Source organism: Temnothorax americanus, unplaced genomic scaffold, assembly GCF_048541705.1.
Source record: "Temnothorax americanus isolate GAGA-0224 unplaced genomic scaffold, ASM4854170v1 Scaffold21, whole genome shotgun sequence".
NCBI lineage: Eukaryota > Metazoa > Arthropoda > Insecta > Hymenoptera > Formicidae > Temnothorax > Temnothorax americanus.
The window spans coordinates 1850465-1866013 of NW_027509349.1; the positions used below are offsets into that span (position 1 = coordinate 1850465).

The 15549-nt window shown below is 40.6% G+C and overlaps 2 protein-coding genes and 1 long non-coding RNA gene across 6 annotated transcripts in view; all 3 read left to right on the plus strand.

Annotated features, from left to right (window-relative positions):
• Window positions 1–328: 328 nt before the first annotated feature.
• LOC143897835 (uncharacterized) lies at window positions 329–1377 on the plus strand. The gene is made up of 3 exons (XR_013257007.1): window positions 329–342; window positions 487–1050; window positions 1127–1377. It is a non-coding gene; the product is annotated as an uncharacterized LOC143897835 (long non-coding RNA).
• A 261-nt stretch (window positions 1378–1638) lies between these two features.
• On the plus strand, window positions 1639–5966 carry LOC143897834 (androglobin). Its single transcript, XM_077406767.1, has 3 exons — window positions 1639–1986; window positions 2241–4177; window positions 4309–5966. Exons 1-3 carry the CDS (start codon window positions 1776–1778, stop codon window positions 4894–4896), a joined length of 2736 nt encoding a protein of 911 aa, XP_077262893.1. The 5' UTR covers window positions 1639–1775; the 3' UTR covers window positions 4897–5966.
• A 3013-nt stretch (window positions 5967–8979) lies between these two features.
• Window positions 8980–15549, plus strand: part of LOC143897717 (fibrillin-1) — a 28573-nt gene continuing 22003 nt past the window's right edge. The window contains exons 1-3 of one of the 4 annotated variants that reach the window (XM_077406562.1): window positions 8980–9144; window positions 9532–9830; window positions 11061–11370. In XM_077406562.1, coding sequence (XP_077262688.1) covers window positions 11231–11370 — 140 coding nt within the window. In that variant the 5' untranslated portion in view covers window positions 8980–9144; window positions 9532–9830; window positions 11061–11230. The remainder of the gene's footprint in view (window positions 9145–9531; window positions 9831–11060; window positions 11371–15549) is intronic. The other 3 variants (XM_077406564.1, XM_077406561.1, XM_077406563.1) reach the window with 3 other exon arrangements.

A 15549-nucleotide genomic window follows, 5' to 3' on the forward strand; every position in this document is an offset into this window, starting at 1 on the left:
ATACATAACGACGGTGGAATATCCTGATTTGATTACGAACAATAAGCATTTGCTGCACAGCGAGGTATTTCTTTAGTTTTCGATGTAAAATTCAACGGCTTGCAAATTGCTGCAGAGCGATAAACAAAGGTAATGATAATGGTAATTTTCAGTTTGTGAGATGGTTTGTGTCTACGCTGGTAAACCTGCAATATTGCGGTCGGGAGGGTTTGGAAATCAGCGGAGAGAGCTCGAATTTCACCTGGACCGGTCGCCATAGTCCCTGGTACGGTTGGATGCACGTGTATTCCATGAATAAAGCTGGGAAGGGCGTTCAGCATCGACCCGTGATAAATCCAAACGGTGAATATGACATTCGGCTCGCAATATTTTTGACATTTACATAGAAATTTTCTAAATCCGTTGTGCACGTTGTTAACTCTTAGATTCGAAAATCGATAATAATTTTTGAAAACGCAACAGATTGACAACATGAACATCTTCTAGGAAAGTATATTGTAAGATTACACTGCATGGGATGCTGGCGTCGCATCTTGGTAGACGACATGATTCCTGTGGATAAAAATGGCAGACCTCTTTTACCGTGCACGTGCAACAACTACGAACTATGGCCAATGCTTCTCGCCAAAGCATTGCTCAAGATTGCTTCGTTATCTTGGACCAAACACCACGAGATCGTCGATTTCCATCAAGTCGCTTGCCTCACAGGTGGACGTCACGTCCACCTTTTTCATTCTATTATTTTGTTTTTTACGAAGTAATGTAATTACTTTAGAGAAAATATCTTTCTTTAAACTTTATTCATTTCCAACGGCTTGCTATGAACAAATTAATAAGTCACATGATTGATATCCTGTTGATGTCGTATCAGAAAAGGTTCGCTATATATATTAATATAAATTTTAATAATAACAGGCTGGACGTGCTTGACAATGAACGTCGCGCATCTATCGTTACAAGACAAGTGGGATTTCCTAACGAAATATTCCGAACATTTCGAGTGGACACCGCAAACAGCGCAGAATCACGTTCCAGGTGTGTCCATCGAATGTACGTGTCCACGACAATCTAATTGGCGTTCCTTCGATTACCGCGTTACGTTATTCCCGTCTGTATTTCCGAGTAGAAAGTTCAGCGAATAAGACCGATGAAACAAGGAAACCCAGAGAAACTTCACAGTCGCTCGCCGCCGAAACCGAGAAACCTCAACCTATCGCGCTGTTCTTTCTCTTAGGCGACACGCGAGCACTCGGAAGCGATGCGATACCCGGCTTGTCGCCCTGCTGGGATCACGTAATCTACATCGTCCAGTCGCGCAATATTCCTCTAGATCCCAAAGATGTAAGAGTGTAAGAGCATTAAGTAAGAGCATTTAGACAAAAATAAAGAAAAAATAAAGTCTTAGAAGAAATAGAATGACATTTCAAATAGCACAAAAGTCTAAAACGCGTATAAAGAATATTAGAAGTATTTTTTGTCTGGATTGTAACTAGCTCCAACTTAAATTGCCTTCCAAGGTAAAGCCGCCATTAGCGAAGTGGAAGTTTCATCGCTGGCTAAAATGGGCCGTTGAACAAAATGTGATTGATCCTGCCGATTATTTCGTTCCGATTCGTTACTTGAGGCTGATTAGTTCTCTCAAGGAGTGCAACGAGAGCGTTGTTCGCGATAGAAGTGACGTGGCAGGAAACTCGATCTCTTCGAACGAGATCGAGCGGTCTGATAAATTTGCTCGGAGAAGAACGAGATCTCAGAGAATATCAGACTTGCCCACCATGTCGAAAGAAGTAGCAACGGAAAATGCCAGTCAATGGATCGACTTCAACAAGATGGCTTCATACGTAACGGAGGTGCATCTGTTCTATAAGCTGGAGTACTTCCAGTGCTCGATTGAAATAACAGGCAACGCATTGAAGAAAACCATCGAGAATCATAAAGCGGAAGCAGTAAAAGCTGTTTCAAAAGAGATGGGAAAGGAGAAAGCAGGTACTTCGGTTTTTAGATAGAATTTAACGCAATATATGCTCTCAATTAAAAGAAAAATAATCGAATATCCATAATTTTTCTTAATGCAGTTTATATAGAACTTTTGTTCCCCCCAAAACATTCAAATATGTAATATGCTAGCGCACTTTGAGAATTAATGCCAGAAATAGATTAAGTTTTTTTTTTATATAAACAAAATGATACACAATGAGATCCAATCTTCTCAATTTCTTTTTCGGTTTGAAAATTTGCAGACTCCTACAACGGTATAGGCAAGATTCTAAAGTCCAGATACAAACCTCTGTATTTGTTCTGCGATTCTCCGAGGAAGAAATTCTTCTTGGTTAGTCTCTGCGCCGCGCTGAAGAAGAAGAATACCGATTTGCACGAAAAAGACTATTTGATTCTGGAAAAGTACAACTGGTTCTTCATATCGGATCCGTCGAATCAATCAATAACTATTTCCACAACCGGCAACAAGTCGACCATTATGGAACTGGAAGCTGGCAGGCAACTTCTGCGAATTCACAGTCGTTCGGACTCCGGTCTAACGATTATTTCCTCGGACACGGATTTCCATCTTGGAGATCGAGCAACCGTGCAACAGCTGATGACCACGGAATCCGACAGAATCGAGCAACTGTCAAGAATAATCAGCGATAATCTCTGCAAAGCTTATCGATCGTTTGGAACAAAGGATTACCCAAGAATGTTGGAAAATTTTTACCGAAGCTACATGCCCAGCTTGAAGTTTATTTCTTCAAAAGAAAATAAGAATTTTCGAACACTGATACATCATTACTTCATGGAAGAACAAGTTCGTTTGATCAGAGAGATTGTTCCCGACGAAGAACACGAAGACATGTTTCACTCTTTAAGGGTATTTTTCCTAAATCCGCATATTAGATCAGAATATTTTAATTTAATGACAAAACAGAAAACTCTTCAAGACTTTACGGTAGAAAAAACTTCGAGAACATCACGCAGCAATAAAGAAGTCTTCGACTATGATCAAGCAGCGACGACGATTCAATCCTTTCTCAAGATGGTTATCGTAAAGGGATATAAACAATTTCACAATCCTGATCACATCCTGCATACGCAGATTCGCGAACGGCTCCTGAAAATATCCGATCTATTTGACTCATCCCTCGCAAGCCGGTTACTGAGGAACGTTATCAATCGACATAGTAGCCTGCGCGACCTGTATCCTTGCTCCGAAGACTTTGTACACGTTCTGAAAATTCAGGAGTTCAGAGACGTCCTGGGAAACGTCAGGCACGAACAGTGGTTCCCGATTGTCAGACTCGTAGTTAATCCTAAGCCTGCGAAGACAAAAGTTCTCGCGGCCTTCGAATTACTAATCGATCTCCCTCGTTTCGCATTGCGTGTCTTCAACAACCAAAATGGCCGCGAGATGACACGTCTCGTGAGCCACGTGGTTTCAGCTCATTACGAGTACCTTCCGGACGGTTACACGGTGTTCGCTTACGGCTGGAGCGACAGACAGCACTTGAAAGAGCTCCATTGGACGATTCGTGTGGTTACTATGAAAGGTGAGCCAATGTTTTATCAACTGGGTGAACAACGGCCTTTGTCCTTGGAGACCAAACCACCCAAGCTGATGGTTGACAAATTATTCGGTACATATATCCCGAATGCGAGAAGTTGTATTTCGCGATGGATACTGCGAACAATTTTGGAGAGAAGCATCATTTCGATAAGATTGGCAACTTCTTACAACCTGACAGAGATCAGAATAAAAGTCACCGATGAAGATGGCAATATTTTGGTCGAAGTAAACGGCGGCTCGACCGTCTTGTTACCCTTAATGATCTTGAAGCATGCTGTCATGAACGATGAAGATTACAAGACCGAAAATAAAAGCCAAGACGTTAACAAAGAGTTCGAAAATGCAGGGAAGAAAAGAAGTTTGTATTACATAGAGGCTTTCGTGCTCAACAACAGTTGGCCTCTCACAGATGTCGAGTGGACGGTCGCGAGCCAGGCAAAAGCGAAGAATGAGAGAGATATCAAAACAAAGATACAATCCGGAAATAAAGATGAGTCTTCAAGGTCTGGTTTGTCGACGACGAAAAAGAACGCGAAACAATTCGCGAGCGATGGCCAAGCTTTGGAAACGCCATATTGGATTCTTCAGATTGTTACTGATGCTCGGGATGCTGTAGAGGTAAGTTCATTGGTTTATGTCCCGCAATACTAAATTTCAAAATCTTAATTTTTCCTGAAACTTTTCGCATTAATTTAATTCTTTTTAAAAGATTGATTTTTGTACGAAAGCATTTGTTCGTTCGTTGTTAGATCTGTGAAGACAAGAGCAGAGAGCAAGAAATAGTACTTCTGAAAGAGTCCTGGTGGTCGAAGGACCCAAATCGACTCGAATACGGAAAGGATTTGAGAGAAGCATTTCTGAAGGCGCACGTCTCGAAAATTAAACCTGACGCATCCTCGAATCGGAACGGGATATTGCTGAAATCAATAGAAGACGAAGACGCGGCGTTTTGTCTGTCGCACGCAAGGCAATATAGAACCCTGAAGCCACCGGAATCTCATCGCCATCTGTCTGCTTTGGACCTGACGAGATACGTGAGAAGAGACGAGATCGCGAAGCATTATCGGATAAAGACAAAAAGCGACGATGAAATACTAAGGAATCAACATACCGCCATCATCATCGATAGTCAGACGAATTATTTCGATTATTTGAGGAACTTGGGTGAGCTGATGAACAAGCAACTGCGGAAATACGTGAAGCGCTTCGAGAAGAAAGATGAGAATTTCTGGCAGAGAAGAACTCTTGTGGACGCTGCTTACGAAACGAGAAAGATCTACGTTAATATTTTGATAGCCGAGAGAGCGAAAACTAAAGCAAAAGGGAAGAAGGATTAAGAAAGCTCTACCTTATAAAATGTGTGATAATTAATCGATTACGTTTACGAACATTGTGATTCAATAATTAAGTAATACATTTACACAAATGACTAAGCAATTTAAATAATATAAGCTACATCGAAGTAATAAATAATATCAGATACATACATATATCAAATTGTCGACTGTTATAATAAGCAGAAACGTGCAACTTGCCGGCAAGATGAGCCGAACGAAATGCTATTTCAGTAGCTGCTATCGTCGAGAGCGCTGTTCACTCGAGAGGCAACACTTGCTTCGCGTTGATGACTGTCCACGATCCACCTTTTAATGACGTCTCTCTGGCCGTCCGAGAAAGAAATAACGGCGATCCGTCCCGCCCATTTTTCATCCGGGACCAGTCCACGCGGTCTAGCAGGATTATTATGAAAACTACGAGAGGAGACGTCTATGAGAGAGGGTGCTCCGAGACGTACAGTGGGCGCGATAAACGGTCTCGAGCAGTACGGGCGATGTACTTATCGTCGAAAATATTATCGTCGCTCTTCTATAATCGGCGAATCAATAAACGAAACCACTTTCGATTTCAACGTCAAACTGGCTACAAATTTCGATCTTAATTTCGATTCCTATTGTTAACTACATTGTTAACATTATTTTCGAGATCTAATTTAATTAATTGCGATCTGATCTTCAATTTCTGTCTCAGTTTAATTTTATTATGAAAACTTTATCTCCTGTGGTTTCGTATAGTTCTTCAGTTCAAATCAGCTTAGGTTTTACATAGTTTTTCGATGCAAATATTGAGACGCGTCGAGTCTATTGTACACGCTATACGCTGCAGCAGCTTACACGCTGATTGCAGGTGAAGCTGCTACTGCATTCAGGATCGGCGTCAGCCCAGCTAGTAATCACTGTCGATCATGTTTGTGTTAGGCGATCTTGTCTGTCGCGCAGCGAATTACAATTACGGCGTATCGCTGCATCACGCACAAGTGTGTATGTACTCGTGTTGAATACTGTACCTGGGTATTTAACCTTCGAACGCATAACTTGAGAACCGATTTGATTCTGTTTCAAGCGTCCTGATGGAACTATTTCAAAAATTAGAGCAACAGATTATTTAAAAAATTTAATGTAATGAAATAAATAACAAATATGACAATAAGTCTGATGATGAAGAAATTAATACATATGACTAATATAAAGCACAATTCTTTCTTTTTTATATATATAATAAATTTTAAAATATTATCTTGATAAAAAAAATTCGAAAAATTTATCCTACTTTTTAATTTAATTAGTTTGACCTTTTTTAATTTGCTAAAAATGTTTCACAATATTGATACGTTTGCAACCCTAAAACTTTATATGCCAAAAAACTATCGAAATATTACACACATTCACAATATCATTAAAAAGCAATCTTCCATCGTGAAGTATCTGATGTCCCGACATTTGACATGACATCGATGAGTCCCTATTTTGCATATAAGAGAAAACGTTCGATTCTCCTGGATAACCCAAGAAAAACGAGTAGCTATGTGCTACTTAGCATGCCTCGTTGACTGTCAGGAATTCGCATTAAAAAAGTTGAATTATAAAGCGTTTTTCCCTCAGTTGCCTAACGACACGCGGCAAGTTGTATTCTTTAATCCCTGTTGTTTTCGTTAAAATAAAACGTTACAATAAAAAATATTTCTAAAAGCGTCAGCATTTTCGTAATATTATAATATTACATAACATATGTGCGTAAAAAGTACTACACATATTTAGAAATACTTTGCAACAGCAATCTAAAAATTCTTTTGGTATACTTTTTAGAACCTAATTAACAATTAACAAATAATATATTTTTTATTTATGATATATAAATAATTAGATATATATAATATATCATAAATAAATAGAAAAATATATTTTATATCTTTTATAAAAAATTATAATATATATTATATTTTAATATACACATTTTTTAAAGTAAATATAATCTTTTTATTTAATAAAAAGATAAAGTTGTGCCAGTTCAAGCCAGTTCAAGCGTCATTGTATACTGACAATGAGAGACGTACGTTCATGAATCTAATGTCTATCCAAGTGTTGCTGATCAAGCGGCTGAACCTACGTGGGTACGATACGCACCCATCGTTCCGCGAGTCGCGAGTCCCATCGTGACGACCTCGCCGACGACAGTTCTCGTCGATGCAGAATGCGTGGATGAGGAGGCGGATTTTACCACGCGGTTCTCTCGCGTTTTATCGAGCATCTCGTGGCCTCTCGACTCGCGCGAGTCGACTTGGCATACCGAGTCGCGCTCGAATACGCTTTACGCGTCCCCATTAGCCGCGCATCTCAGTTCACTCTCCCGGCTCCTTCTCTCCTCGTATGTATATAATAAATATATACATGAGGTTCTCTCACGTACACGCTGTCGCGTTGCTGCGTTCCCACCCGCATATCATCAGACCCCCGACCTCAAGGATCCTAAAGAGCCGCGCTAAACGCCGACAATGGCGATTATGTAATACCGATGAAAAGGACCAATTAATGTGCAACCGATATATAGTTCACGGTTCTTGATATTCCATTAAAAATTGTAATACATTAAACATTAGACTGTACCTATTATTAAAATAACCTATCAAAATTTGAATTAAACAGAAACTGAAGTATATATAATATACTTATAATTTATTCCTTGTAATGTTATACGCAATTCATGTTATTTTATTAAAAATTTCAATTATATATTATAGTATGTCATATTTTTAATGTATTACTTAAATTATAAAAATGTGAATATATTAAAAAGTGTGAAATATGAATTAATCCAAAATTTAATAGCGATTTAAAATTAAAACTAGATAATAATTAAGTAATATGATAAAATATATATATATATCCATACAAAATATAAATAAATAAATATAAAATATGTATATTTGCAAATATATTATATTATTATATGTGCTATATATTACGTGCCCGATTTGAACGGACTCCGGAAGTGTCAGCCCATTTCTGATTTCGGTCCAGTAACCCAAAGTCCAATGTCACCCAGATTTCTCAATCGAAGCTGCAACCTCATTCGATAACGCTAGATGAGACGTACGCAATTGTGGAAGAGTGTCAAACGTTAATGAGACAATCACGAAAATTGTGAAAGATCATCCAATATTAACTATATGAAATTACGAAAATGTAGGTAATGCGCGGAATATCTTAAGTGAATCAAGACCGCTCCTTCATTATATAATTATTCCTGATGTAACTATATGTGCGCACAGTATGATAGATTGCATAAGAAACAATGGAATATATAGAATGCAACTACCCCGAGGAATAAAATGACTTGAGAAGTACCCGCACTGTCCAAAACGATAAAATAAATCAATGTTTTTAAAACGGCATGAGTTGTATTTTTTCGACTTACTGAATTTAATCCGCTAGCCGATAATCAAAATTTAAGTTGATTATTTAATTTATAAATCAAAGGAAATATTCTTATTTTATACTCCTCTTTTTCAGAGAGATTGAAGTATAACAAGTACCGAGAACAACAAAACATTTTCATCAGTTTTAGAAGCAATAAAACTTTCAAAGATAAAGAAAAGAGAGAGAGAAAGAAATTAATTCTTTTTAATTCCGAGCAAAACTCAGCTTATTGCACGGTCTCGTCGAGATCGTATACCAATTAATAAATTGACACGAGCAAAAGAAGCTTACTCCCCTGACTTCCGCCAATTTCGCGCAAATCGCATTCTTGACTGATCGATCGAGCATCGGAGCGCATCCTTACGGAACGTATGCACGCGTGCACGCGCGCGTGTCCGTGCCTTCACACATGCATGGTGTTAACAGCTAAGTAGAAGGGGTGGGCCCGTCTTGTTGTCGTCGTCGTCGTCGTCATCATCGTCTTAAGAGGGGGCGAATGAGATCGACACGATGTGTGGACCAGAGGAAGAGAAGAGAGACCGATACGGAACAGAGAGCAAGAGATAAAGATGGTTGAAGATGTTGAAGAGAAAGAGAGAGAGAGAGAGCCCTCCCAGATGAGTCCTCTCCTCGAGTCCACAATCTACGGCTCCAGTCTCGCGTCAAGTCCCGTCGCGGCGCATCTTTCCGAGGTCCGTCTCCCTTGGGACCGATCGATTTCGAGCGGGCCGAAAGATCGATCGCCGGTCCGCCGGCAAATCGGAAGTCGCGTAGGTGTGTTTTTTCACTTTAATTTTCCCCATTGGTGACGTGGATCTTGACTCGAAAACTGTACGTTGCTTGTCTCCTATAGATATTTAAATTATATGCATCGTTGCGCTTGATAACGCGTGAACATCTCGCGAAGAAATAAAGTAGATAAATTATAAAACGTAAAATAAATATTTGCTTCGAAAAAATAGTCTGTTATAAGCTTGTTTTGATAATTATTATTTATTTAATAGATATTTGAGTTAAATACTTCACGTTTTAAAGCATTTGAATATATATAACCACAGAAAAATTGTCTTGAGTTTCAAATTGATTTAAATATGTGCGTAATCACAACAATAATTTTCAGTTCTTAATCTTTAAATGATCTCTCGAAGATCTTTTCCAGTCCCATACGTTAGATAGGGAAAATTGAGCACCACACGTCGTCGATCGTATATCATACAGATCATCATCCGCGGTACGTGTCATCAGGGATTAGATCGAGTCGCGAATCTGAATTGGGGCTCGATTCGCGGAGTGCTGACCTAAGCGAGCGATTTTTTGAGAATGATCTTTGATCGCGGCACTCGGCTCGTTCACGCGTGATCGCGTGCGCCGTTGGAGATCACAACGAATACAGTTAATTTGCGATATGCGCGATCGCCGACTAGCCCACGCGTGTGTCGCAGATCTGTTAGCGCGAATATTTGCGAGCGACTCGTGCTAGTTATGGAATTATACTAGACTGCTGTTCGTTTAAACAGGTACGTCCGAAAGGGTTCGAGACTTTTTAACTCGTCGCGATGAAAATTTCATTTCTCAAAAGAAGGAGAGAATTCTTGTCTTTTTCAAAAATATTCTCCCCTTTTTTTTAAATAAACTTTCTTGTTTTCGGGGAAAAAACTTCGAAAAAAATCTGAAACTTCTTCGAGAAAAGAGGAAGTGTGAGACAAAAGAAAAACTGATTTTTTTCTTGTTCTTTTATTCTTATAATTTGTTCGTATAAATTATTACGTAACCAAACGAATTTTTCTCGGAAATTTTCGCTTCCACGCAAAGAGAAGCTTTCAATAGGCCCGATAACGCCGTAGTACAGACTTTACGAGCTCATTCGTTACGGTGGTGAAACGCTCAAAGCTGAAACGCTCCGCTCGAGGTCCTGTCTCAATTCATTCCGCTCGTAATAGGACGTGCGAACAAGGCCTGTTCTTTTTTCGCGGGAATCGCTTAAGTTTATGGAAGTTTAAAGATAGCCTTCAAACGCCAGTCACGCATTTGCGTTACGATAACGAGTAGAAGCTGCACGGGTGGCGCGCGATTTTGCCAGATACGCTCCTTTAATTAAAACCTCTTTTTTTTTTTTTTTCTTAAAAAAAAAAAAAAAAAAAAAAAAAAACTAGATAGTTCACTCGGTATCAATCTTTCCAAGAAATAAACAAAAATAATGTTTTTAATAGAAAAATAATTACCATTATTTCTATAGTTTTTAGATCTTTGTAAAAAAGATGAAAAATCTGCACGTCTAGCATAGTAAATTGCTATTTATCCAATTAAAAAGATATTATAAAGTATGAATTCTTAAATATATCACAGACGAGAGAATACAATTAAATAAGTGTTCCTAAAAGACTCGTTGAGTTTATAAATTATTTTCTATATTCTATGACGTTAAAATGATGTAAATGCATTTTAGTAAAGAGATAAATTACTCGCCGCGGCAATGCGAATTTAATCGTAAATTCTCGCTTCTCGCTCGCCAAAACGCAATGGTGGATATTTATATCAGAAGATAGTTGCTTCTATCTCGTCGTACTAATTTGGCGCTTCCGGAAAGACATCACACTCACGAGCGAGTTATCGCATATATATGTTATGTTTCTCGGCGAGAATTCACGCGGTAAAATAGGAAAAGAAGGATGCACAAGTTTCGTATGAAAATTTTTTTTTGCATTTGCGGAGCAGGAGGCGCTAAGAGCTCCAAATTGTCTTTGTAGACGGTGGAATGATCGCGACGACTTGGGATAATTCCTCGAGATCGATCAAGGATCATGCGTGTTAGATGCGCAAGTATCGACGAAACCGCGAGTTAAGAGGATAATCCAGGATAGTGCTGTCGAAGAAGAAATCGGATCGGAGATAGGGAGCTGCGAGTTCCCTGCGCAGGATGTTCGCACTGCTACTACTGACGGCCTGGATCGTCCTGGCATCGCGATTCGTCCAGGATGGGGTAGCGACGGGACAACGTTACACCCCGAGTCCGACCCAAGATCTGGACAATACTCTGCAATCGGTGCCACCCCTCGGGTGAGTATTCGCAATACAAGTGATCGTAAGATCGCGGCGCGAAACTCTATAAGCGGACAAATTTCTAGCTATTTCCTCTTCCAATCACAGAGTCAACGCTGCCGCATGAGAATGTGTCGATTAGAATCTCATAATCAAAATAGTGTCACAAATCGGGAAATAGGTATTTTAATTTATAAAACACGGACGATATTTCAGGATAAGATAATTGTAGGCAGCAAAAGATGTCTCAGTGTAATGACGAAATGTCACATTCAGCGTCCTTGACGAACCACGACCGGTCACTTAAAGAGATTAAATCGTCCCAACGCGCGAGAACGCGAGAACAAGCACAGTACTTATATCGCTAACCAGCGCGGATCTCTCGCGAATGATCCCGATGATTTTCCTCGCGCGACCACCGTCCTCGTGAGTTAAATGACGCGATAACACCTAATTGGGTTATCGGAGTGTTACGTTATACGCGGCGCGCGTGAATTCTGGCTAAGCGATCGCGCCCATTTTTTCGCAACGGGAGTCAAGTCGCGCCGATAAAGTCCTGCACTTGCATGATGTTTTCGCGGCCGTGCGGAAAGCACGATGAGATAATAAACGGTATTAACCACGGTGCGCGCGCGCGCGCACGTCCATCCATCCATTGCAGTCAATTGACAATGGTATGCGCGCGAGTATGGCATCAGACACATTTTTCCCCGCGTGCGTGCCGAGCGCGATTTATCCACAGCTTCCTCCGGAAATTTCTGGTGGCTTCCACGCCCGGAAGTCCCGGAAAATATTTAAGAAAATATTTATAACGAGACCCTGCAAATAAAATATGTGCACACATATGCTTATCTCATAGGAAAGCGTTAAAAGAGAAGATTGCTTGCTTGCATAATTGCGCGAATTATCACAATTCTAATCCGCGTGGGAATATCTGCGGATCTAGTCTCATGAAATAATCTCTCATGGCTGGTTTCGACACTAATTTCCATTACTAATTTTATCGTTATAATATACCGTGACTGGGATGGATACTAATCGCGTCTCGTCGAAGCTCGGACAGAAATTAATCCGCTTACGACGCGCAAGCGACAAATTGTATATGCCGCTACAAAATTATTCGATTTATTCGAATCATACGTTATTTGTGTGTGTGATTACAGCTTCTCCTACGACCTACGTATATATAAAAGCGATATATTTACGATTTTTAATTTGCATTGGCTCTGCCGTGTGACACAGGCTTTAGAAATTATAATCTTGCTAGGCGGAGTCGGGAATATGAATAAGCTCGCTACATTATCTTTACATTTAGAGGAATACAAATGATAAATGACAAAGTTCAACGATTGTAGGGCACCCGTTATCTGTAGTTCGCTGATTACGCGTTTTACGATCCTTCGGCGTGTTTCGTTGAGGCGGGACAAACATCGTTCCATTTTGGTTGTCGCACCTTCTCGTTTAAACTCACACACTTTCAAAGCTCTCGTATTGTCTCGTATACGCCCTACACGCGGCGTATTTCGGATGCCTGCACGATCAAATTCAGACGGATGCCGACGATGAGATGGCAATACGTCGGACGGAGGTCCCATCGGAATTGTAGCTAATTGACATTATGGTATTAATAACGCTCTTAAATGTCGCCGATTAAGTAACGCTATCTGAACAATGCTTTTAATTGCCTCTGACAGAACGCCCATTAATTACGTCTACATTAGCGAGGAGCTCGTTTAACCCTTCCGGTTGCGTATAATGCCCTTTGTCGGAACGTTCAGTTGCGGTTTAAATTGTTTGGAAATTAAAAAGATATTTTTCATCGATACTTTTTGGAGCTTTTTAATTTAAATTCTTGCTACTCTTGTAATTTGTAACTAATAATTTTTAATCCGCACTTTGACCTACAAATCAATCAAAATACTTGTAACTCACATAATTTGAAACCAGCAATTTAATTAGCTCAGAATACTTATAAAAATTTGTATTTATCGAAACTTTCTGAACATAGTTTTGCGCTTTATATCTGAAAAGTAAATCCATCTCGCATAATGTTACGATCAACTCGATGAAGAGCAAAATTGGATTAGAAAATCCGAATATACGATAAAATTGTAAGGGCAGGCACTTCCTTCTCTTCCGTGCGAGCTGCAGCAGCTGCATTATCCGGTTGATAAACGCCGCGTCTCCGTTAATTAATTAACAGCGCGGAGATGGAATATGCGGACGGGCGGGCGTGATAAGGCGGCCGGGCCGCGCGCGGAGCACCCCGCGCGGAATACGATTCGCACGTTTCGCGGCACCGCGGTTTTTATCGGCGCCGCGCGAGATGACCCGTTCACCGTCATCCGGTACGTCTATGAGCGTATTGTGCTGGGCCGATTCATCATTCCGCCGAATGATGAATGATACCCTCGCGCGGAGCCCCGACGTGCCGTTCGTCGTCGTCCCCGATCGTCACTGATAACGCTCCGAGGAAGCCGCGCGAATGATCGAGCCGCGTAATCCGCGAAAAAGACGATCCCCTCGCCTGGGATGGACGCGCTGATGCGCGACCGGCGAAGAAATATCGCCGGGCATTAGAATAATGGAACAATGCTATCGGAGATAACGTTACCGTATAGCAAATCTGAAGCCTCCATCTAGTCTTCCAACCCCCCTTCCCCTTTTTTTAAACGTCGCTCAATTTTATATGCACGTAGCATGGTGGTACGTTCTTAGACGCGCCGGGCGTTCGAGATTGGAGTCCGTAGATAAGAGAGCCTCGCGCGCGCGTCACATCGCACATCATTTACGCGATCTGCTGGAGGACAGTTCAGACGTCTAACGTTGCTGTCGTTTAATGGGGCAACGTGAAAAATAGGATACAAGGTCGGTTTTAAGTCTAACGGGATCACCACTTAAAATTATCCATGGTTAGTTCGAAGTACTTAGACCGATTTAAGCCGCGTATTACGCGACGCCGGCGCGGCAGGAAGTGAAGAAGCAATTCCTAGAGATGTAGAGGCGGTTAGCATTAGAGTTACTGTCGCAACCTTTAGCGCGAATCCGTGACGAGGCGCCGTTCATATTTTATCAATCGTCTGTTAATTGGTTTAAAACGAAAAAAGGAAGACAGAGAAAAAAGGGAAAAAGAAAAAGTGGCTGATAGTTATAAATAAATAAAAGACTTCAATGGCAATCCAATGAACATGATAATCAATTACAGAAAATCTTGGTAGCCTAATAATAAATAATAATGAGAATTTTGTATATTTTTCAAAACTAGATTTATTTTTGTACTTTTTACGTTTAATATTTTTTTGCTCGCCTCGTATCGTCTCCGTTACGCTTTGAGCTTTATTCGGAAATGAGACACTCATATATTTCAACACCTGAAGGCACTAATCCTGGAGAAAATTTTGTTACGAGTGTACAGGAAGCAACTTCGAAGTAATGAAGCTGTCAGCAACCGAAGGTTGTTAAACCTAACCGACATGCACTGTGTAACGATAAGAAGCACGTCACGTATCAAGCTGTTTTTCCGTCGCTCATCGCGCCGACTAATTTTGATTTAGAGCGTAATTTAAGATCGTTACTGTCCGCGCGCGATCGCAATGCAATAATTTCCGACATGAGGAGACAAATGATTACGGCGATGAGTCGCGCCGCGCCGGGGATTGCGATGCCGTGGGCGAAGTTCCACAACCCGGAAGTATTCCGGGGTAGTTTTGCTAACTTAAAAGTTTCGAGATTCCACGATTTTAGAGAGACGTAACGTCACTTGACGCGGGACGTATTTAGGAATATCGCGGTATCGATGTCTTCGAGCACCGATGTAATTGCCGTCGTGTCGCAACACTACGCGTCGCGACTAATTGCACTTGTGACACAACGCTCGTTTAAGGAGGACTGCAAACAATTGCCCGCACCGTGCTTTTTGCGGTGGCGATCCTTCGCGCGTGAAACACTATTGTTTACTCGCCCCTAATCGCGCGATGGGAAAACGACCGCTTTTGATCGCCTTAATTTTAATGGCCCGCAATTCGCGCTATTTGTTTCGAAGCTATTGTTATAGTTTCCAATTGGACACTCTCGCAAGCAGTTAATCACCCGCATTAATTAGGTCTATGTTATCCAGATGCTCGTCGTTTATACGACTACATTATTGTCCACCAACACACTATTAATTCATTATATAATAGATGATAATAATTAATA